General features: G+C 36.1%; 1 protein-coding gene across 1 annotated transcript in view; it reads left to right on the top strand.

The window, feature by feature from the left end:
* LOC124606276 (serine/arginine repetitive matrix protein 1-like) overlaps positions 1-14,978 on the top strand; it is a 208,266-nt gene extending 193,288 nt beyond the window's left edge. Inside the window, exon 11 of the mRNA XM_047138256.1 lies at positions 14,325-14,978. Coding sequence (XP_046994212.1) covers positions 14,325-14,551 — 227 coding nt within the window. The 3' untranslated portion in view covers positions 14,552-14,978. The remainder of the gene's footprint in view (positions 1-14,324) is intronic.
* The last annotated feature ends 8,800 nt before the right edge of the window (positions 14,979-23,778 follow it).

Raw genomic sequence — 23,778 nt, 5'->3', positions numbered from 1 at the left:
TTTTTTAAAATAGAAAAATGGTAACAAAACAGAAGTTAATTTACATTCCAATACAGCACCTTTAAGCATGGCTTATCTACAGAATATCAACATAAAATGCCTTTAGCATAATGAAAATAAAATTCAGCTGATTTCACACCAGCAGACAGAATTAAGCTAATAACAATAATAGTTAGAATATTTGGTCCATGGCCACAGACAAAAAAAGGCCAATAAAATTGGCCTCTACAATTAACCAAACACCAACAGATTATGAAACAACTCTTTGACTTACTTGATGCTACTTACATTGGCACTCAACTAAATACAAATCTAAAACTAGTCTCATCACCAGCTAGTCAGGAAAACAAAATTACTATTAACTATCTGTGAGGCATGGGGCACATGTTCAAGGATACTTCAATTCAATAAAGACAAGACAATAATTACCAATCAAACACAAACTCTGGCTTGTAATTTCCAGCAGATTGTATGTAACAATTGCATTACAACAGCAAACTGCTTTTACTCCAGAATAATATACGTAATTGCCCTAGAATTTGAAACGTTTCTGAACAGACAAAATGTCTATGGGTGTCAAAGCCCACCCCAAACAATAGATAATTTTAAAACCCCCTTTACATAAATATTAAGAACCATACAAACAATAAATTGTTTACTGAGAAAAATTTCCACAGAAGCAGGACACCTTCTAAGATATAACAGCAGAAGCAACTCACAATTTCTCTTTCTGAATAAGATATTAAAGACCCAGTACAATGAAAGGCATCTTTCAAGTATTACAAAATTTCAGTGACAACTAATGGCACATCAGAGGTGCACAGAAACTACAACTTAGGTCGAGCCTGAATGAAAGCTGAAAGGAAAGGCTGAAGAAGGAAAGACGGATGCCTCAGTGTCACCACAAACAGATAATAAAAGGCTCAACCTAAAGTTGCAGAAGAACTGGAGCCTACTGATAAATGCAGCAACCAAACTATCAGTTACAATTCAAACTGGCCACTGCCATGGCGTTATCCCTCAGTTAAACAACCAGCTACAACGAACGACGTGCACCATTGATTATACCACTGAAATAACAATATAAAACCACATGGCAAACTGGGCAGTATCTAGAGTAACAGAATCATTAAGACATTAGAAAAATTTCAAAACAGTGATATGGCCACAATGGACTCACAAACTATTCACATTCAGAATTAACCACTTTAAATATCTGCACTACTTTGTCATTGATAATATATGCAGATAGGCTTATTATAATATAGTTATAATATACTCAGATATATAATAAGCTGGTCATAGTGCTAAATCATGTACTTGTAACTTAATTCGTAAGACAACCCCAGAGCCGGTTAATTATACTATATATATATATATTCCATAAACACACACTCGATAATTACAATATGGCAGGACTCGAGTGCAAAGTAATGTTTTCATCATTAAGCCTCTGCTTGTTTACCTCTGAACACATTACCTAAATACCAGCAGACAGCCAGAAAATTGAACCTGTGGTTATTTCAGAGTGCACAGACACGCACTTAGATATACATTCCTTGCTCGTATCTTGAAAGCTTCCGAAGCAGGCAACCTCATTCACACAGATAGCCACTGTTCAATAAGTTGTGCACCAGTGGTCAATACAAAACAGACAACATGGGCATCCAAACACTGGGAGAGCCATTAACTGCAAACAGCACGAAATTCAATATACATGTATACAGGGGGACTTAAAGAATCTGAATAATTCCCACTGTTTGTTTCTGTAGCATATCTGGTTGCAGGTTGATACATTCCAAAGCCACTTTCACATGTTCACATAGTTTAACAACACAGATGAGACCATTGCCTTCTCACTAGACGCAGCACACACTTGCCAACCACATGCGCATCTCCGTCCACAGCCCCACTACCCACATGACAGAAGGAGGCAGAACATGTGCAAAGAGCAGCCACTGACAACAAGACTGCGCACTGGAATGCCAACCAACCGGCCAAAACCAGCACTCTCCCCACAGTGTCATGCACTTAAATAGCCAAAAAATGAGCAAAGAGGAAAGCTGGAGCCACGCAATACATAGTCAATCACAGAGATCTTAAATGAATACAGAGAAATGACTGGCACCAATGGTGCGATTAATCATCCTCTGCCTCTCAATGGATCCATGGCCTCCAACAGAACGAAGCCAAAGCTTAGCCCTACTGCCCCCCAGGCTTCACTTGACTCAGATAAACCTGGAATTGTCTGTTGGAGGATACCTCTGTAATCTCCAGATTATCCAGGCTAAGTACCTTAATGATATGACAGGTGCCCCAGTAATGCAGCCTCATCTTGCCCTTGATATCCCGGCCCACATGTGTAGAAATTTTTTTAATAAAAATGAGATCACCAATTTTTCCCTCAAAGGGGCACCTTCCCCGATTATACCTGTCAGTTTGTCGATGGTGAGACAAGCTGATATTTTGCCTTGCACACTCCCAATTCTCCTGGAGGCTTGCCGGATGGATGCCTACATGAACAAAATGCAAAACTATTGCCCAGGGAAAATTTGAAATGGAAGATACCTCCAGCATAATCAAGGATGAGACTGGTGCGCTGCATAAAATTGCAGACAAGAATAACTGGCACTCTCAAATTCTTAGCAATGATAAATTGCACTGGCCTGGATATCTCCTGCACTGATAGACTACCCTGTATCTGCCCAAACAGAGGTAACTCTTGGCCATCAGTGAGCTGACATCTCCGATCAACAGATTTAGGAATAGAAAATCTACATAGGTACAATATTTAACAATATTCCAGATACTGTTTTTGATCAAGTGAAGTAGAGTCACTGCAGTCCAGGAGAGCACTCACTGGCTCTTGACCTAAATGAGTGCAGATTTACGAGAGAGGAGGCATTGCAGCCATTCAAATAACTTTACAATTCAGCGGCCAATACCTACGGTTTGCCCACCCCCTCCTCTTTAGGTGTCAACGCCTGGGGTATGGGCCAGCTGTATCAGACTCTGATGACTGAAATCATCATCAGCACCACATCAGAAACAATGGCAAATTGTCTGATTGTGTTTACTGTCTAGTTACATGGTGTGCACATCCTCATTCTTACAATAAAGGTCACCCCTAAAGTCTTGTGTTGCTCATCAGCAAAGGCAAGTGCCCCGGCCACATAAACAAGCTCTTGGAACTGACCCAAGATACAGGATGACTAGTGAATGTAAAATGTGACCGATCTTGAGGTCACACCCCCTCAATGAGATGATGAATAGCCTCCATTTCAGACACTCATGTCTCCAATGCCAGCACAGCTGTGTGCACCCTGTCGAGCTACCAAGCTAAAGATTCCTTCTGTGCCTGTACATGCCAATAAATTCTTTCTCTAAGTGGATCCACATATGTATGGGGAGCTTCTGTTTTACCACCCATTGCTGAAGGTACCCCAAGGGTCCCTGCTCTTGTAAAACCTCTGAAACAGTTATGCTTAATCCCCCTCTGGTCACAGGGTAAAGAAGGACAACAGAACCAGGTGAGGAACCAGAAAGGCATCGGCATGAATCTGAAGCTGCACAAGTAACCACAGTACAGTTGGATCTGTAGCAATGTATCCACAGACATTTCTTTAATATCTTTTGTTAATGCTAATAATGGGTTAGGCAAATGAGCAAACTGCTCAGATAAATTTCCTACTGAGGGCGTTGTGACTGCCATGGCCTGTATTACTGTGTTGGGTTCCAAACCCAAACCTCCCTCCCCTGAACTGAGATCCAACAGGCAAGTCTGCAAAGCACATACTGATTCACATAACTAATTATGAGTAGTTGTATCTAGATCACTGTGATTGACTGATGCTATATCAAACAGACAACTACTAAAGTGCACAAGATGTGCCTGAACTCTACAGATCTGCCAGCAGGTAGGCTGGGTGGACTCCAAAAAGCTAACAGTCTGGGATAGTTCAACAACAGCTACAGAAATATATGAGAGAAACTCACCAATATTAGTGGAGGTAGCTGAAGAGAATGGCAGTGGCATATGGGCTGTGGAAGGAAGGTGGGCAGCAAGATCTGACACGCTTCCAGACAGCTAGAAAATTGAACCTGTGGTTATTTCAGAGTGCTCAGACACACACTTAGACATACACTCCTTGCCTATATCTCAAGTGTGCCCAAAACAGGCAACCCTCACTCACACAGGTAACCACTGTTCAATATGTTGTGCACCAATGGTCAATACAAAAAGGACAACCTGGGCTTCTAAACACTGGGAGAGCCATTAACTGTAAACAGCAAGAAATTCAATATACAGCAGGGCTTTAATTGCTGCTTGATTCTGCAGCATACCCATCCCAAAGTCACTTTCACATGTTCACATCATTTAGCAGCACAGATGAGACCATTGCCCTCTCACTATATGCAGCATACACTCACCGACCCCACGCATGTCTCTGTCTGCAGCCCCACTGCCAACATTTGTATTTGTATTTATTTATTTATCCTGTGGATCACATATTGTACAAAGTACACATGATATAGGACAAGTCATTTTTCTTAACAAATATGTAGTTTGGAGAAAAAAAAATAGGCAATGGACTGCCATTTAAAAAAATGTACACAAAATAGATCATTGATGAATATAGTAACTTCACATACAGAGAATACAAACAATTTATATGGGGAACTAAGAAACATGTAGGCAATGTAGTGCTACTTTAAATTTACTCAAATAATCACTGAGATTACAGAATAGTGAAAATGTCAACTGGAAACACAACAGAAGGACAATGTCACTTAAAAACTACATTAAACATGAAATTAACATTGAGATTTCACAGACAATTAAGTTTTAATACTAATAGAATGTGTACTTGTACATTCAAAAAGCGAGTTAAAAAATTTGGGGAAGTGAAACTGAAACATAGTTGTGTATAGTAGAAATTAGGTTATTATTTTGCCTACAGAATGTTTTACTCTGATCACAGTATTTTACAAAGGAACTTTATAATTTTTCATTTCCAGGAATTCTTGTACTGAATAGAAACAGTGCTTTGTCAGAAATGCCTTTAGTTTATTTTTAAATATTGGATCTGGAGCACTTTTTATTTGTTCTGGAATTTTATTGTGTAATACGACACCCAGATGAGTTATACATTTTTGGTATGATGATGTCCTTGAAAAAATTTGATGGATATTAGATTGCCCTCTGGTATAATGGGCGTGTATATCATTGTTTTGGATTAATTTACCTGTTCTTGAGAGGTATTCCCTGGTGAATAGGATTGTTTCTTGAATGAATAGGGATGGGATGCTTAGCCGGCCAAAGCGGCCGTGCGGTTAAAGGCGCTGCAGTCTGGAACCGCAGGACCGCTACGGTCGCAGGTTCGAATCCTGCCTCGGGCATGGATGTTTGTGATGTCCTTAGGTTTAACTAGTTCTAAGTTCTAGGGGACTAATGACCTCAGAAGTTGAGTCCCATAGTGCTCAGAGCCATTTGAACCGTTTGATGGGATGCTTAGAACATTAAGTTATATAAACTGACGTTTACAGGATTTCAGCTTTTTGAGGCCACAGATTATCCTCAGTGCTCTTTTTTGTAGTTTAAATATATTTGTGCTGTGAGTTGAATTTCCCCAAAAGATGATTCCATAGTGGAGCAATGAGTGGAACTGCGCATGGTATGCTTGCATTAGTGTGGATTTACTTGTAGTAGATTTTAGTATTCTTAGTCCATAGCACAATGATGAGAGTTTCTTTGATAAGTTGTTTATATGTGTGTCCCATTTTAAATTTTGTTGGACCCATAGCCCCAAAAATTTTGTTGCATTTACATTTTCAATTTTATAATTATTTAACTTTACTTGGTTAGTTTTTTGATTGGATGTGGGAATTAGATGGAAGTTGATACATACAGCTTTCCCACTATTAACAATTAGGCCATTTTTGTTAAACCACTCAGAAAGTTTTTTCATAGAGTTATCAGATATTGTCTGAAGGGATTCAGGGCTAGATCCAGTCAAAACTACGCTTGTATCATCAGCAAACAGGATAGTTTTTTGTGGGCTCATACGTTCAACAAGATCATCTATGTAAATGAGGAAAAGCAATGGCACTAGAACAGAACCCTGGGGAACACCATATCTTATTGTTCTTTTCTCCGAGAGGAAAAGTGTGTTATTTATTTTATTCTGTACATTAATATCGTATTGAAGTGATACCTTCTGTCTGTGGTTTTGTAGGTAAGAGCATAGCCAGTTGTGAGCCACACCTCTTATTCCTCTTCTTTCCAATTTAGCAAGCAGTATTTTATGATCTAGTACGTCAAAGGCTTTAGAGAGATCTAAGAAGATACCTGCAGCTATATTATGTTGGTCAATTGATTTCAGTATGTGGTCCAACAGTTCAAAAATTGCTGTCTGGGCGGATAAAGATTTACTAAAACCATGTTGTTGAATGCTGATTGCTGCGTGGTTTTTTATGAAATTTATAAGCCTGTCATAAAAAAGTTTTTCCAGGATTTTTGAAAAGATGCTTAATATGGATAATGGTCTATAATTGGATACTAAATCAGGGGAACCTTTCTTTAGTAATGGTGAGACTTTAGCTATTTTGAGAGCATCTGGAAAAATGCCAGTTTTTAATGATTGGTTGTAGATGGTTGATAATGGCTTTACTATATGGGGAGCACACACCTTTAATATGAGGTCAGGTACTTCATCATAGCCACTAGAGATTTTATTGGGTAACAATTTTATTATGTTCATAATTTCATCAGGGTTTGTTTCATAAACAAACATTGTAGGATTAGTGCTGTTTGACGTATTGGTGGTATTGAAGAACGATACCTTGCAGTTTGGCTGAATGACAGAAAAAGAGGAAGAGCATACACGAAGAGCAACCGCTGACAACCAGACTGCATACCAACCACCTGACTGGCCAAAACCAGCCCTCTCCCCACAGCATCATGCAATTAAATAGCTGATAAGCGACCAAAGAGGAAAACTGTGGCCACACGATACAGTCAGAGAGATCTTAAATGAATACAGAGAAGCGACTGGCGCCAACAGCACCATGTGTCAATCTACGCTACCTATGCAAATTTTTCAACACAATTTCTTACACGGTATGACATCAAAAATACATTTCCAGAAAAAAGATGCAATATCCTCAAAGACAAGGCCATTTTATTGACAACTGGTGTGAGGTACAGTAGCATCTAACAAATTCACAGCAAATGAATCACACATCACAGTAAAATGTGCCCAGACAGTCATATAGATACACAGTTTACCCCCTCTGGCACCAATACAGCATGTATTCTTTATGCAAACAATAGTAAAGTTGCCAAATGGCATCCTGCTATAGAATGCCCAAGAATCTTGCATCTTTGGTTGCAGTTGAGCAATGGCTTTTACAGGCTCTGGAGAATGAGTAACTTCCCAACCCACTGTGTTCAAGAGGTGTTCAATTGATGAAAGGATCTGGTGATCTTGCTGGATAGAATGGTTGTCATACACCATGGAGAGCACATTGTGTCCCATCAGCTGTATGTGGATGTGCATTGTACTCCTGAAAATCACATCACCTTTCTGTTGAAGAAATGGCTGTTATGCAGGGATAACATGTGCAACATAGTGGTCACTTGTTGCTTGACCCCTAGCAAATTGCATTTTTGATGATTTACTCTCTTTTCCAGCAGCTCAGTCTTATCCTGTAACTTCACCTGGTCCTCCACTACTAAGTTGTAATCCATCCACTACATTGGATGGAGGTTGTTGTTAACAAATCATCAAATATAGCTTCTAGCCTTGCCATTCTCTCCTTTACTTGATTTGACACAAGCTTAGCCTCCTTGCCAACTACTCTCAACAAATCATTAATTCTATTCATATAATGCATGTCCCTTGCTTTGGCCCCAGAAAGGCGGCTCACATTCCAGGAAATTCACTACTAACTCAAACTCAGAGATGGCCAACTAAACAGTTTTGATTTTACTATTCACATCCTGCTCTCCCACCATCAACTGCACTGATTCATCTCTGACCTGCCAAAGCTGCTGGCATAGCTCCACCCCCTATGCTTGCAGGGACCAGCCCTCCCCCCCTCCCCCCTCTCCCTCTCCCCCCTCCACCCCATACTCCCACCACATATGAGTGCTCCTCCTTGCATAGCCACACACTATGCCCATCATGCTACTGGCAGCCATATGTGTAACAGTATAAGGGAAGATAAGACACAACCTCTTATTTGTATCATAATGCTACCTGCCAACTGGCCCCACTCTGGCACAACACATAACCATGATCAGCTACCAATTGTAGTGTAGGATTTGGTCGGAGTGGAGTTTGGGCTGGGGTTGTGCAGGAAAGAGCTCAGTTTTACAAAGAATTTATTAAACATAAAATATTCTTTTTGACAGTAGACAGTAGAGAAATGGTAGGAAAACAGAACTTAATATACAGCCCAATACAGTTCTGTAGTGCATGGCTCAACAAGAGATTAGCAACATAAAATATCTTTAGCACAATGAAAAACAAATTCCAACTTGACTTCATCTCATCAGACAGAATGAGGCCAAGAACAATAATGGTTACAACATATGGACCCTGGCCACAGGCAAGAAAATGAGAATAAAATTAACTTCAGTGATTAAGCTCATGTTAACAGATTTGAAGACAATTCTCTGACTTAATTAGGGCTACTTACATTAGCATTCAACTAAATGTAGGTCTACAACCACTCCCATCACCAACTACTCACTAAAGTAAAGCTACTGTCAATCTTCCACAGGATACCTGCTGAAATTTCTCAATAAAATTTCCTGCAGGGTAGAGTGTTGTACCTTAGAACACTTTTCAAACTTTCGCCTGTAATAGAAGTTTATTCACACTAACACAAATTTCCACTTCCCATGAGAGGGAAATTAGCTAAGATATTAAAGAAATTCAGTTTGTTTGCAAATATTACATGTTCCTCAGCAGCAGGCCTTCTTCCATTTTGATGTAGAGGATGGTGCACGGCCTACACATTATTAACTAGTTTTAAAAATATATAGAATTTAAAAGCACTCCGTCTTCAGGCCGCAAGCGGCCCATCGGGACCATCCGACCACCGTATCATCCTCAGGTGAGGATGCGGATAGGATGGGCGTGGGGTCAGCACACCGCTCTCCCGGTCATTATGATGGTTTTCTTTGACCGGAGCCGCTACTATTCGGTCGAGTAGCTCCTCAATTGGTATCACGAGGCTGAGTGCACCCCGAAAAATGGCAACAGTGCATGGCGGCTGGATGGTCACCCATCCAAGTGCCGGCCACGCCCGACAGCACGTAACTTCAGTGGTCTCACGGGAACCGGTGTATCCACTGTGGCAAGGCCGTTGCATATAGAATTTACTCACCATAAAATTCTGTAAATGGAGAATTAACAATATCCTCCAAACAGCTTTAATATATTATACAGCACACACATCTGTAGAACTCATAACATTTACAAATGCTGTACACAACACAACCTCATCTCTCACAACAGAAAAAAGTAGAAAATCCTGGAAACTGCTTATAAAAGTTTCTTGTGTGCATTTATTCATGTGTCTAAAATCAGTCACTACATTGAAACTCCAATTGGGAAACATCATGTGTTGTTAGATACTCTATCCTTCAGGTACACCACGGTCCTCTAGAATATGACATACAAAATATATCACTCTCATAGGGTAAAATAACAAGATGATTTTCAGTAAAATGGTATAAACAAAGTCATACTCATTGTGTGATAATAAAATCACCTTGTCTGCAATTATACATACAAAATTAATCACACTGATGTTATATAAATAACAAAATCAGTTTCAGAATTAAAGAAAACATCTGCATGCTGAACATGTCATTACACAACAAGCATGCCACACTGCACCTGTGGGCCTTCTGTGTATAGTATTACTGATCATCTGCTGTATTCAATCCTCACCCTGTGCACTGCATCACTTAACCAACCAATATACTGCTGTTGGCCACTAAAGCATCTACTTAGTGCCCTTCTGTAATCTGGAAGCCCCTGCCAGCATCCCCATTGGAATTGCCACCCTCTCGCCCAGGAAATGACACCAACTGCCCTTTTGGTTGTTTTTGTCCACACAATGGCCACGCCTTGCACTAACCATTAGTGAGGGCTTAGAGACGGACCCCCAGTGTACTAGCTTGTAGAAGACTTTCCATTCTTCACTCTTCACCAACAGATTGCAATTGTCCACAGCTCCTTCCACCTCCAATCCAGCATGACTCAGATCACTCATGACCACAGGGAGCCTGCCATCTTACAGCACCAGTATGACGAGCTGCCAAGCATAACTCTGGTCATGAGGGGCAAAACAAAAAAAGAAAAAAAAAAAAAAAAGAAATAGTGCTGCTCGATGTAGCACACAGCACTCCATATGATAATGGAATGGTAAGAAGCCTGAATAAGTGGCACAATGAAAAGTATTGTCTGCCATGCATTTCACATGGGATTGTAGAGTATGGAAGTAGGCAAAGCACTACAATTCCCAGTTTTGGCATGTGCAAATGAAACTAAGTAAATACACTCACAGAAAACTCATAATTCTGAAACACTGTGCAACCTTTTACGGTAAAGTGTTTCCACGTTCCTAATTCTTTGTGATTTAACCATGTTTGCAGATTTTTGATCAAGCAGTTACTCACAGATTTCTTCACAGCAAGCGCACAAGCCACAAAATGTCATTCTAAGAACTAGGCATAGTGGTCTCATATCATTTTAAATTCCATCATGCTGAAAAAGTCTTCAGTAATCTGTTGTTGTATCTTAAACTAACCAATGTCCTACACAGCTTTCATGGCATCTGCTTGAATTTCTGTTGCTCTGATGCCTGATACTTTACACAAAACCAGTTGGATTGAATAAACTTACTACTTCCATCATATTTTGGAAATCAAATATGTCTCAATCTTCATGTAAAAGAAATACTAGTCAAATACCCAGAGCTGCAGAAATAAATATCAAATGACTGAAAGTCACATATAATTTACAGAACCAATTCACTTACTATATTTTTCATATTGATTCTGTCTGAATCTTGTACATACGTAAATGTAACACAGGCTCTAACGAAATTGGATAGATGAAAGATATACTCACCAAGTGCACCAGGAGAACAAACATATAAAAGGAATTACAGTTTGCAAGCTTTCAGAGCCAGTGGCTTGTAACAATACTGCTGGGAATGGGAGTAAATACAATTATTTAAAATCGCTAAACAGTAATGTTCACTTTGAAATCTCTTTGAGTAGTCTCACCAAAAATGAATAATAAAACAATTCACAACATGATGTGCTTGTAGTGAAAATTTAAACTCAAACTGATGAGAATGAAAATATCAATAAAGTTTTTTGGTGACATAAATTTGGTGGTAGAATTTAATAAGAGAGACCTTGCCACATTATGGAAATCAATGAAAGTTCATGAGTTGCAATGACTTCCTTTATTACTGTGTAGGTGGTGTGCAGCAATGAAAAACAGGTGTTACAAACTGACAACATCTAGACTCTCTGAAGACTGGTTACGATCTGCATAACAACAATGCTGTTGTGTGACTTAGTAACAATCAATAGTATTGTTTAAGATACAAATTTACAAAATTACGATAGAAAATTAATTCACAGAGATCAACTGTGGACAGTGTAATTTAAGTACATTATTTCCTGATGAATATATTTAAGCAGTTTGTCAAATAAACAGTTTGGAAGTGTGAAAAAATATAATATGTTGAAATTAACAATGCAATTACATTTCATTAATGTATAAACAAAATACAAGTTGCATCATTTTCCTAATATAAATTCAAGACACAAATTAAATATGCTTTCATTTAATAATAGACTAGTCACATAGTTAAAAATGATTGATAGGGTTGATAATCAGTATATGTTTACATTTGAAATCAATAACTGCATAATTTCTCTTTAATTTCAATTGATGTTGAAAGTGTTTTACATTTCTGACCTATTATACTGCAAACTTTGATAAAATAATGCATATACTGTAAATAGAATATGAGGCAAATATTAATTCTAGTGAACATTGGTAGTCATTAAAGAATTTAGCTAATTGGTGGCTTCAGTGTCAACAAAAAAATATTTCTACAATTACAGAGTCTGAATATTAAGAATGCTTGAATCTGATGCAGTCATGAGCTTTTGATTTAGCTTCTAACTAGACTCTGTTAGTAACTGCTGTGTAATTCACATAGTAATTAGTATCAAATTGCACTATTCAAATGTCTGGTAATATTTTATATGTGTATCTGAGGCTTAAATGTCTCTTCAGTTGGTATTCTGTACCAGGCTCCTTCTTCTGGCAGAAGTGTTGAAGGGGAAGAAAGAAGGGTGAAGGAAAAGGACTGGTGAGTTTAGGAAAAGGAAAAGAGTTTGGAAAAGTCACCCAGAGTTCCGAGTCAGGCTAGAGTTATCTGATGAGATGAGAAGGAAAGTCTTTCGTGCTCATCAGATCTGTTAAGTCTCCGCAACATTTCCAGACTATGTCCCTTTTCCTGAAACTTAGGAAAGACTGTCCTTCTCATCCTGTCCAGTAAGACTCCCTGACCTGACATTCTGGGTGACTGTTCCACTCTCTATCCATTTCCTTTCAACCCTTCAGCCAAAAGAAGAAGACACTGACTCTGAAGGGTGTAATACCTTTTAACATGTGTGTTCCACTGCCACCACTTGGTGAGTAGACTTTTTTATCCATCCAATTACATCTCATTTTCAAAAATAGATTATTTTCATTGATATACAGGCTCCGATAATCTATTTTACTCAAGGGAGATGAGATGTCAGTCTGATCCTACTACATTTTGCTAGATCAAGTCAAGAGGACTAGAATAACAGCCGCTTTTGACCAACTGTTATTACTGTTTGTTGGCCATTTTCTAAATATTTGGAGATTTTCTGACATAATTAGTAAAAAGTAGGATATAGATACCATGTCAGACAGGGCACTGTATGCAAGTCCAATACAACTGGGGTGTGGTAATTATCCCTTCAGTTGTATAGTAATGAATGTTTCACTTCAGCACCTTTTCATCTCTTTAGCATGTTGTTCCGCTTGTGGTGACCATTCTTGCTATTTAGATATTTAAGCGTAGAACCGTAATTTTTCTAACACACAATGTTCTACCATCTAGTGATCTCTAAAGCAACAACAAAACATCAATTACAATGATAGGTAGCCATTACTTAGCATATTATATAGGCTTTTGATTTCTACAGTTCCATCATTTGCAACAGAACTCTCTGAGGGAAACAATGAATTCGCAGATAATAAATTAAAGATACCTATGAGTTTATCTCTTAGTGCAGACAATTTTAGACAATTTTATTTAAAGGAAAAGTGTTGTGACATGTCCATTAATATAATAAACAAATAACATAGTTGCATGTATGTGGAAACGGAGTGCCTAAAATAATTGCTATATTTTACCCAAGAGGACGCCATCATCATTTAATCATACAGTAAAGCTGCATGCCCTCAGGAATAATTACGGCTGTAGTTTCCCCTTGCTTCCAGCCGTTTGCAGTACCAGCACAGCAAAGCCGTTTTGGTTAGTGTTACAGGGCCAGTTCAGTCAATCATCCAGACAGTTGCCCCTGCAACTACTGAAAAGGCAGCTGCCTCTCTTCAGGAACCACACGTTTGTCTGGCATCTCAACAGATACCCCTCCATTGTGGTTGCACCTAAGGTACGGCCATCTGTATCGCTGAGGCACGCAGGCCTCCCCACCAACGGCAAGGTCCATGGTTCATGGGGGTAGGATGTGGAAACGGAGTGCCTAAAATAATTGCTAAATTTGTAAATATCTTGTGATACTGGCACATAAAAAAACTTTAACTTACATCTTACAAAACCGTTTTTGAGAAACTGTCTTACAAATTTTGTGTGAAGATTAAATAATGCAATCTGTTTAACACCATACTATTTTATTAGATCAAGTGCTGTTGCTGTCACTATCCTCTTGGCTTACCATACCTTGTCAATTAGATCACAGTTTTGATCATGGAATAAACAAAGATGTAAACTAGAATCAAAAGAGCACTAACAACTAGGACTTGACAGTGATTGTATTCCTATGGCCGTACCATGAATGCAAGTAATGTGAAACACAAAAATAAAATTCATTAATGAAACAAAAATCCAACTTTGAACACTTAATCTGTAAATCAATAAACTGAACTATAAAAGCTCTAACAAGATATTTTTTATTGCAGACCAGTACAGCAAGGAAGTAATACCTCTGTGCCTTCTGGTTACAGGTGCTTCATCACCACTACCTCTTCCACGACGTCGTGGTAGTCACATAAGACGTGACAATGCAAGACATGCATTTATTGTCCTAGATAATGATAATGGCAACAATGATAATGGTAACAACAGTAACTTAAATAATAACAACAACACAACCAGAAGTGGAATGCTTGATGTTCCTAGGGGACGAGGAGGGTGGGTACCCTCTTGGTATAATGCTCCAACTTCTATTTAAGAAATAATCGTATAGTATATGTAGCTCTCTCCTCATTTGTGAGATGAATATCTTCATAAAAAATTGTGGATGTTGAAGTAAATCAGTATTATTTAAACTGTTGCTATGTTAAACACAATTCTTCAATGGAAAGTTACAAAAGAAATGTAAATTATTATCATGCAGAAGTAAAAAGTCACAGATACAGTTTAACCTGGAGTTCTGATTTATCATTGTGGTGTATAATTCTATGAAAAATGGATATAATATATGAATGAGAAACAGTGTGGTGCTGACAGTCACATAGGTGTTAAAATAGAGTTTTTGACAATTGAAGGGTTGTACATATAAAATGTATCTGATACTTATAAAATGTATCTGAGCAAAGACACGTTGGTGAAATGTAAATCTTCAGTATGGTACTGTTTGCTACTGAGATTTTGTTGTCTGAGATATTATTCATTTAATTTTTATGTTATTTCCGTTTTTTAGTACCACACTGGATGATTTAAATTATTTTATCAAGATATTACAGTTCTGATACCCCACCCAGTAGTATTGAATACAAAGGAAATAATTTAACTTTTCGCAGCACTTATTTTAAGGATTTTCATACGGATTCCATATAATTTTCAGCCATTTCTCTAATCTATGTGAACTACAGCACTTGAAGCTTCCACAATTAATTTCATATCAAAGCAGAACTCGTTTTCACAAAACTACTGGTGACCAAATTTTGGCTGTGTGCACTCTCACCAATAAAAAAACTGATTCAGGTTTTTCTTCAGTGAGAAAACAGATAAGCATTACGACCAAAGCACTGAGATGGCAAATATGCCACAGTCATCAAATTTAGTAATGTGGTTTAAATGATTGCATTTGTCTTTTATTACAATTTATTATTTTGATAAGGCAAAAAGTTTCATAGCAGGCAGTGACAAAATTACACAACAAGTTATTAGACAGTAATTCTTGCATTATATAAGTATTATAATTTCTATACGAATTATATTTCATATTAATGTTGGGGGACCAAGAAGCTTGTGAAAAGTAGAGATGTGTGTCATATATTACAGGGATATTTTCAAATTCATGCCTTCCACTAACATATCGGTATGAAGTGCTATTATAATTTCGTATTGAAAAATAGACCATTAGAGATGTAATGAGTAAAAACTTTATTTGCATATCACCCAAAAGTAAGGTCTAACATGAAGACATGATTCCCCTCTTTCATGAAAGATGTTGAATTGTAAATCAAATAGAAAGAAAACTAATTATCTGGGCAATGACCATTAGCTATTTCTAGTAAACTAGAAAAGTACCATATTAACGTTCTGCAGATGAAATAGCAGACAAGCAAAAATTTCTTGGACTTCACACTTAGTCTACATCTCTCTTAAAGCATTGTCTAAATACTTAGTAGCTTCACAAGTCAATGCCATTACACCAACAAGAATTACAATATCGCAATGCTTTTAAAAATGGATGAGCTAGCAGCTACACTTTATAGAGCTGTTTGAAGTACTCGTCCTAAATCAACTATAATATGACCCTTCTGCAGAACATTTGAAGTATTTAATGAGTAATCAAGAAAAAGTCAAAATGTGTGTCAAATGTGCCCATTTATATAGAACTGCCTACCTACAGACATAAAAACTGGCAGTAGTGGGCCTATAACAGATGATAAATACCCAGATTTTCTTAGCTGAAATTCCTTTTGTTCACATCTATTATGGACAAAAGGAAGGTGTGAAAGAGATGGCAAAAAGAAGTTATAGTACTGAGTATGTTATTTAGAAATATATGTTATGAAAGAGACAGTGCATTTCTCATTTATTAGCAACATCCTACCAATAAAGGTTTGTGATTTCCCATGTGTTATGTAACAGCTCTCATGCCAGTTGTCTTAAAAGTAGAAGGATAATCTACAAATCTATGGCAAAAGTATCAATATTTTTTGGAAGGAGTGAAATGAGTACATATAAACTGCATTTACAGATCCAAGAGTGCATAAAAGATTCCAAAGAAACAATGACTATAGTAAAATAAAATGCAAAGCACTATGTTTATCATTCAAACAAACAAAAAATTTACAGACTGAAGATTATACTATGAAACATACCGTAAGAACTTCATGTGTGCAAGAGCTTTGATGCATTCTCCTATATAACATTTGCTGTACTTTCTGTGTAATCATAATTTCATATTATGTAAATTACTTAAAATGTTATTGTGAGTAAGCTATTGCCACATTTGATGTCATACCTCTTGAAATAATAAATGAATAATAAAAACACTATATCACATTTAAAATTCAAATATGAAGGGCTGCTATTTATTGAAACATATTACAACCTAATACTCATACAAACTCTGATAACTAAACTTAGTGTAAGAAACCAAAACACAATTTCATCAGGCTGTCAATTTTCCCTATATGACGAATCATATTTACACCTATTCAAAAAGTGCATAATGTTATCTTTTTGTACTTTTTTGAATGTATTACCTTTTATCATTTTTCTGACTTATGTGAAACAATTTTAAGACATCTTTCTTCATTGCAATACCAATTAGATTTTTTTATATCATTTTAGCTCTTTAAAATCCGTGAAAAAATATATTCTCCAGAATTTTTTTAAATTATCAGAGCTCCAGAGAAATGAGTAAATAATGTATGGTCTTCAGTCAGTCATAAAGTTCAATAATCTCATGTACATAGCTATGAAAAATACCTGAAACATCTCATTAGTTTCTCCACAGTATGGTCCCATGTGGCCTGTTCATAGTTTCCAATCTTTCTTGTTCTTTGACATGGAACATTTGATTTGAGACTGTGAAACCTTGAGAAAATATTCTGAATATTTTTAATGAATCATTATTTATATAGGAGAAAATAAAATCACAGTACTGTACTCAAGTCCCGAACTGATCCTTCCATGTACAAAACATCTTGCCACTTATTCCTGTGGAACTTCTTGGACTGTGATTACCATATGCTAGACTCATAAATTTAAGTCTCCTTATTGTTATTGCAGGGAATCTGAGCAAGCAAATTGTCCAACGTAAAAGCTCAAAATAATTTTCGTACTGTCTATGAAATTCAATGTTTGTGCAGAAGAATTCAGACTAAGTCTATTTTGCCGAAATCATCAAAAGAAAAAGTATTTTTATTTAAATGTTTCTGACATCAGTAGTATACATTCTCATGCTGTAGCAAGTGTCAGGGCACATGCAACTACAAGTGTTCAATCAGTCTGGAAAAATACAAAATTCTTATTTGTATTTCATTTTTAAATCACTTCCATTGTTAATGCAGCATATGGCCATTAATTATCCAGTGTTCATAATGTAATATGGTACGAATTAATTCTAATGTTTACAATTTCTGCCTAGATTAAAACATATTAGTTGTCAAACTGCAAAATCATAATAATAGATTTGTCCCATTTACTGCAGGTGCCTAGTTTGTGTGCTGAGAAAGTGAATGCTATGTTACATGGAAGAAACTCTAAAATAATATCATCAAATTTCTCTATTTCATGAACTTTAATAAGAAAAGAAAATAAAAGAATATTTTAATTAAAGTTCATAACATTTTGTAACCTATGATGTTAGTGCCTTTATTTTACCCCACAATGTGTTATTTGGATGTAAAGCATGAAATGTATGTATTTTTGTTCTTCTTGAAAGGGAATAATGTAATTCTCAGATAAATATAAATAGTATTTAATATATTATCTAAGTAAACTGCCATTCATCAACTTTAACTGCCTGAGAACTGCCAAAAGTTAGCTGTAATGACTTCAGGTAGAGCTTAAGGTTAAATGTATTGTTAAAACAAAAGAAGTCTATTAAAGACTGAATAGCAGAAAATGTTTGAATTTAAGTAGTTTTTGAAGAGATTTGTCATCTTTTTTTAGATGGAGAAAATGATTTCCACTAAATATATGACATGTGCTACCTTTTAAGTGGTCAATTAAGTAGTGATGAGAATAGAGAATGTCTCAAGTCTTGAGTCCTGCCAATGTACAGTATCTCTTTCTCTTTCCAACAAAAAAAGTGTCTACACAGCATCATAGAGGTAACCTGGCCAGCATTTATTTGATGAAATTTTTCTGATGCTACAATCATCACTGATGATGTCTGGTAAATCTCTCTTTTTGCATTTACTTACTGCTTGAATCTGCATAGTTCTTTAGGAAACAGGAACCAAACACTGGCTAAATCAATTAGAACATGAAAGATCTGTAGGTGTAATTAAATAGTTCAACGTTATCAACAAAGCACCGCTATGTTTCAATAAATTATGGTTTCCTTGCATACAAGTAAGTTCAGCAGTAAATTATTGGATGAATAATGAAATCTTTGCATGTGTCAAATATAGAGAATGAAAAACATTAACGAAGTCTAACATAATGAAATCTGTTTTTATTTTCCATGCAGAAAAGAGTATTCTAATTGTGTTTCCTGTTAAGAGTTATGTGCTTTAAAGTTTCATGAATACTTTAATCAAATTGTTATCATGTTTCTTACTGTTATCAAACTTGATACACTACACACTGTAACCACCTATTGCTTTAATTACATTTTACTGAAAAAAGAGTCTCTGTAGAGATATGCTTGGCAATTGTATATAGAAATTCGGTTAAAACAGTATAGACATATATGCTTTTATACAAAAAGTCACCTCTCTTAAGTCACAAAGATCATTGGTTGTATTAGTGGTCTTATGTTAAGTTAAGGACAATAGTTGATAAAATTGGCAGAGAAAAATCTTATATCTATGCAGGCTAGATGCCATTACTTTTACAAGCCAACAAGTTAGTATTTTTCATTCATTATTTTATTAATTGTGAAGAGTAGTTCAGAACAGTTGTTTTGTTTCTTTTCTTTGTATCTCGTCTGTAGCTCTTAATATAAGAATGTATAAATTTTAAAGCTTTAATGTCATATTAGATTCATCTGTAATATAGCAGACAGTGTTCCACCACTTATTATTTCTTTTTACGGCCTAGAGATCTTGCAGACATTATTGTTTTCATCTTTTGATTGAAGGACTGGAACACAAAGCATTTTCTTGAGTTAGCTCCTTAATTTTATCTGTACATAGACATACACATACTGCACAAAAGTGAAGTTAGTACTTCATGTTAGATTATGACACATGCATATGAAACATCAAAAAACTAAGTGAATGCGTTATAGGAAGAAAACACAAAAGTCACAGTTTTCTCACAACATGCATGCAGCCTACTGATGGATGGATATTGCACTCACATTAACGTTTTTATATGAGTATAATCTTAGTATATTTTGTCACATAGAATAGGGCAACTGGATGTGTACACAATTCATCATCAAACGCAAATTATTTGACAATTTTGTCAGTGTAGCTTAGTAAATATTTATTCTTCTTGTCAGTACAATAACCATTCACCCTTTCCTTAATTTTTTGAAATGTCTGAAAGAACTGATACCACACACATAATGAAGGTGAGGCTGGTTAATGGTACCTTCAGTGCAGATGCAGACCATGTTTAAACTGCCATAAGTAATGAGAGTAATGGACAGGGATACTGTCTCAGTAGCATGTGCATAAGTTGAGAATTTGGTTCTGATGGGAGATGTGCTAGGGTAGTCTGTGCAGTTGCAATGACCACTGTGCCCAGATGTCTTAGTGGGCAGAACATCTGCCTTGTGAGCAGGAGATCCAGGTTCGAATCGCAATCTGGCACAAATTTTCAAATTTTCCCACTGATGTAAATCAATGCTCACTAGCAGTTAAACGTCATTAATTCCTTTGTGCCTTGTTATAATGTTATTGTTAACTGCTTGCAGTCATTTAATGCCTGACCTTTACACTTCAGTTGCAGAGCGAGAGTTTGGTCCATTTGCGGTATTTAGTTGAGAAGAACTTTGGAGAAATATCACCAGAAAGGAAAAATGGATGTGTATATCTAATACAAACATTTAAATAGTGTTCTGTGATAGTCCCTCAGTCTGGATTAATAGCCAAAGTAAGATCCACTTTTGAAAAGGTTTTTCTTGCCATATTTGATTGCAAAGAAATGTTGCTCACAAAGTAGTCTCCAGTTGAAACCAGCAATGTTTTTAACATGCCACCTCTGTGACTGAAGACTGGAATAAAGAACATTTGCAACTATTTCTGGTTCACTAGCATCCTCTACCAGTGTTGATAGCGCATTTTATTACTTTTCTTTGCTTAATTTTTTTATTTCCTATTGGTTAGGCATTGTCTGTGAACCATATAGAAACATACTATTAGGAAATTTTATATCATTTTTTCCAATATCTAATAGGCCCCTCGTGAAAAGTGATGTTAACACCTGTCATTCATAACTTTGCTCTCTGAAGAAAGTATTTTGTTTTTAGTGTTTGTTGGTTTTTGTTTTCAGTGAATACCTATAAATTCTCTGTGTATATCTCTACCAATGTCATCTTGGCTGGCCACTTCTTAAGCAAGCAAAATTCCTATTATTGCTGATAGACACATTTAAAAGTAGAAAAAAAATTATTTCTTGGAACTATTAGCTTCTTTCTTGAGGAGGAAAGTCAGTTAAAAAAATTTGGGAGGGGATCCAGGCTGTGCAGGCCCCAGCTGAAAGGCATTCAATTGTTGTGAGGATAAGCAGAGGCAAAGAATATGATTTGGTGTAGCGGTATGATTAGTGCCTCTTTATCAGAATTATAAAATAAAGAGAAAACTTTCTCCAGTAACTGAATACTTATGACTTTCGTCTCATTTTGATACAACTGTAAGTAATTGTTTTTTCAGCTATCACCTAGTAGATACAGGATTTAAATAATATAACACTAATGCACAGCCCATATAGAAACAAGGACAAACTATGAGGTCACATTTTAGTCAAAGAAAAGAAAGAATAAATTAGTGCAAATCTGAGAAAGTTATTACTTGAGTAAAAGTATGAATACATGAATACGAACTCAAACATATGTGAAAAAATGTAGCAAAAAGAAATAAAAAACAATGGATTTTACTATGCATTACCACAAACCAATGTGAGTGTAAATTTGTAGAACACAGTTGAAACTGAGCCTTCTGAGTGCCCCCATATATTTCAATTTGAACTTGCACTGCTATATATAGCATGAAATATTCATTACATGAACTTAAAAAATACAAATGCTAGTTTTGAGGCATGTGAATTAATGACTGTATCATAAATTAGCTTGTGAAAATTATTTAATAGCTAATTACGTAACTCTTTATGTACAATACTATATTTTTCCCAAAAAATGATACTGGAATTGAAAAAAAGTTATACATCAAATGTGCCATATCTTTCATCTCTGACAAAAGATGCATATTGTTACAATAATTTTGGGAATATGTTCTCAAAGATCACAAAAAGACTGCTACAAACTTTGCAAAAAACATCAATATTGCAGAAATTGCAGTTAATAATGCTGTATGGAGTATCTCCAAAAATGTGTCACATCAGCGGACATCTATTTTTACCATTTGACATTTTTATCTTTTAACAGAGTGTTTCTGGATTTCCACTCTATGTGACAGTTTGCTTTTTGTGCACAATATTTTGACTAACTCCATTATCTTCTTCAGTTGCTAGCACTGGCAATATGCTTGCAGTGTAGACTTTGACCAAACAGTGACATAGCACTGTTATAACCTTCCCTTTATCACAACAGAATTTATTGACAGACTTACAAATGAAATAACAGAACAACTCCAGAGCTGATCAAATCACATATAGAGTCCAACAGAAGAAACCAACAAGAGTCTGAGAATAATGTTAAGTATCCTGTACTCAGAAGTGTTACAGAATTAAAGTCCAGTTTGCTTGGTGTAGTAACTGAAAAGAAGTGATGAACTTTTTAGATAAGTCATGACCACATCACACTGTTATAACCAATCGTACAGATAACTTATCAATTAATCTAAAACTTGTGATGCCAGATGTCCTGAGTCTTGAAAGGAGAAAAAGAGAAAGGTGAGATTATAAATCTAGAAAGAAAAAAATAAATGAAAAGAGGCACACTCTATGCAGTAGAAAAGTTGAAAGTAAATGACAGAATACAGCATTTAGCACTCAAATGCTGTTAAAGCTGACATTTAAATGCACTAAAGTAGGCAGCTACCTGTCTTAAGAACTATAATCTGCAAAATGCATAAAAGCATGGCAATATGTGCAGATGGGGGAAAAAGAATACAGCATACAGTCATGAAAAAAATGTAACATAGCATCAAAAATGAAAATCATGTAAAGAGATCAGAGCAGACGAATGAAGACCTCAGTTGTAAGATACGGTAAGGGAGAAGTTGTTTGTTTTGGGAATCTGTGCAGGGGGTAGAGTTTCAAAAAATTCTCATAAGTGAGATACTTCAAGAACATCCATTGCAGTTTTATTATTGAAATAAGTCATTGTTTTCAAATCTTTCTAGAGTAACGACATATTTTTAAATCACAAATTCTATCCAAAATCTTATTCTTCAAAATACTTCAGTGGCTACTTCACATTGTTTACTAGCAAACTGAGTGCATTTAACATCAGTTATCACTGACTTATCACAGTTAAATTGCTAGTTGAGTGAAAAAAAAACATTACTGTGACACCTCTAAAAAATACAAATTTAAAATCTCCATATTGTTTCAGTTTATGATACAAAGATTTGCAATATCAATGTTTGAAATAATGAAGCATAATATCTTCAAAAATTAATCTATGATTCAGTACAATTTTAAGGGTAGCCTTTAACATTTCTACCATCACATTGCCAAATAAATTCATATAAACAATGTTAAGGAACTCAACTTAATATTGATTACTTGCTTAAGAATTATTCACATTTAAATATGTAACAAATTTTAAACTACACTTGCATTTAGGAACTTATTCAGGATCTTTATCTGAGATACAGTCAGCCACATCATACACAAATTTGTACAAACAATTCCTAAAAAGCATTTTTCTGGCATAAACACCACACACATTACTGCCACTAGCAGTCATGTTTTTGGCACATGCAACTACTTACATGTGACATCCTGACAAAGTTCTCATTAGTGAAAATCTGCAATTAGAGATAGAGCTTCCCTTTCTTGGTTTTAAGTGGAACGATCAACTACTATGAATAAAGCACAGCACTTATTATATTTTACATGCAATTACTCTGTTGCTCATCAAGTGTCTCTTACCACTGTTTACAGCAAATTTCTTCAAATGAGGTGGAAAGGAAT

This window comes from Schistocerca americana, chromosome 3 (genome assembly GCF_021461395.2).
Source record: "Schistocerca americana isolate TAMUIC-IGC-003095 chromosome 3, iqSchAmer2.1, whole genome shotgun sequence".
Taxonomy (NCBI): domain Eukaryota; kingdom Metazoa; phylum Arthropoda; class Insecta; order Orthoptera; family Acrididae; genus Schistocerca; species Schistocerca americana.
Note: the sequence above shows the minus strand (reverse complement) of the source record. Positions and strands in the feature narration are given on the sequence as shown.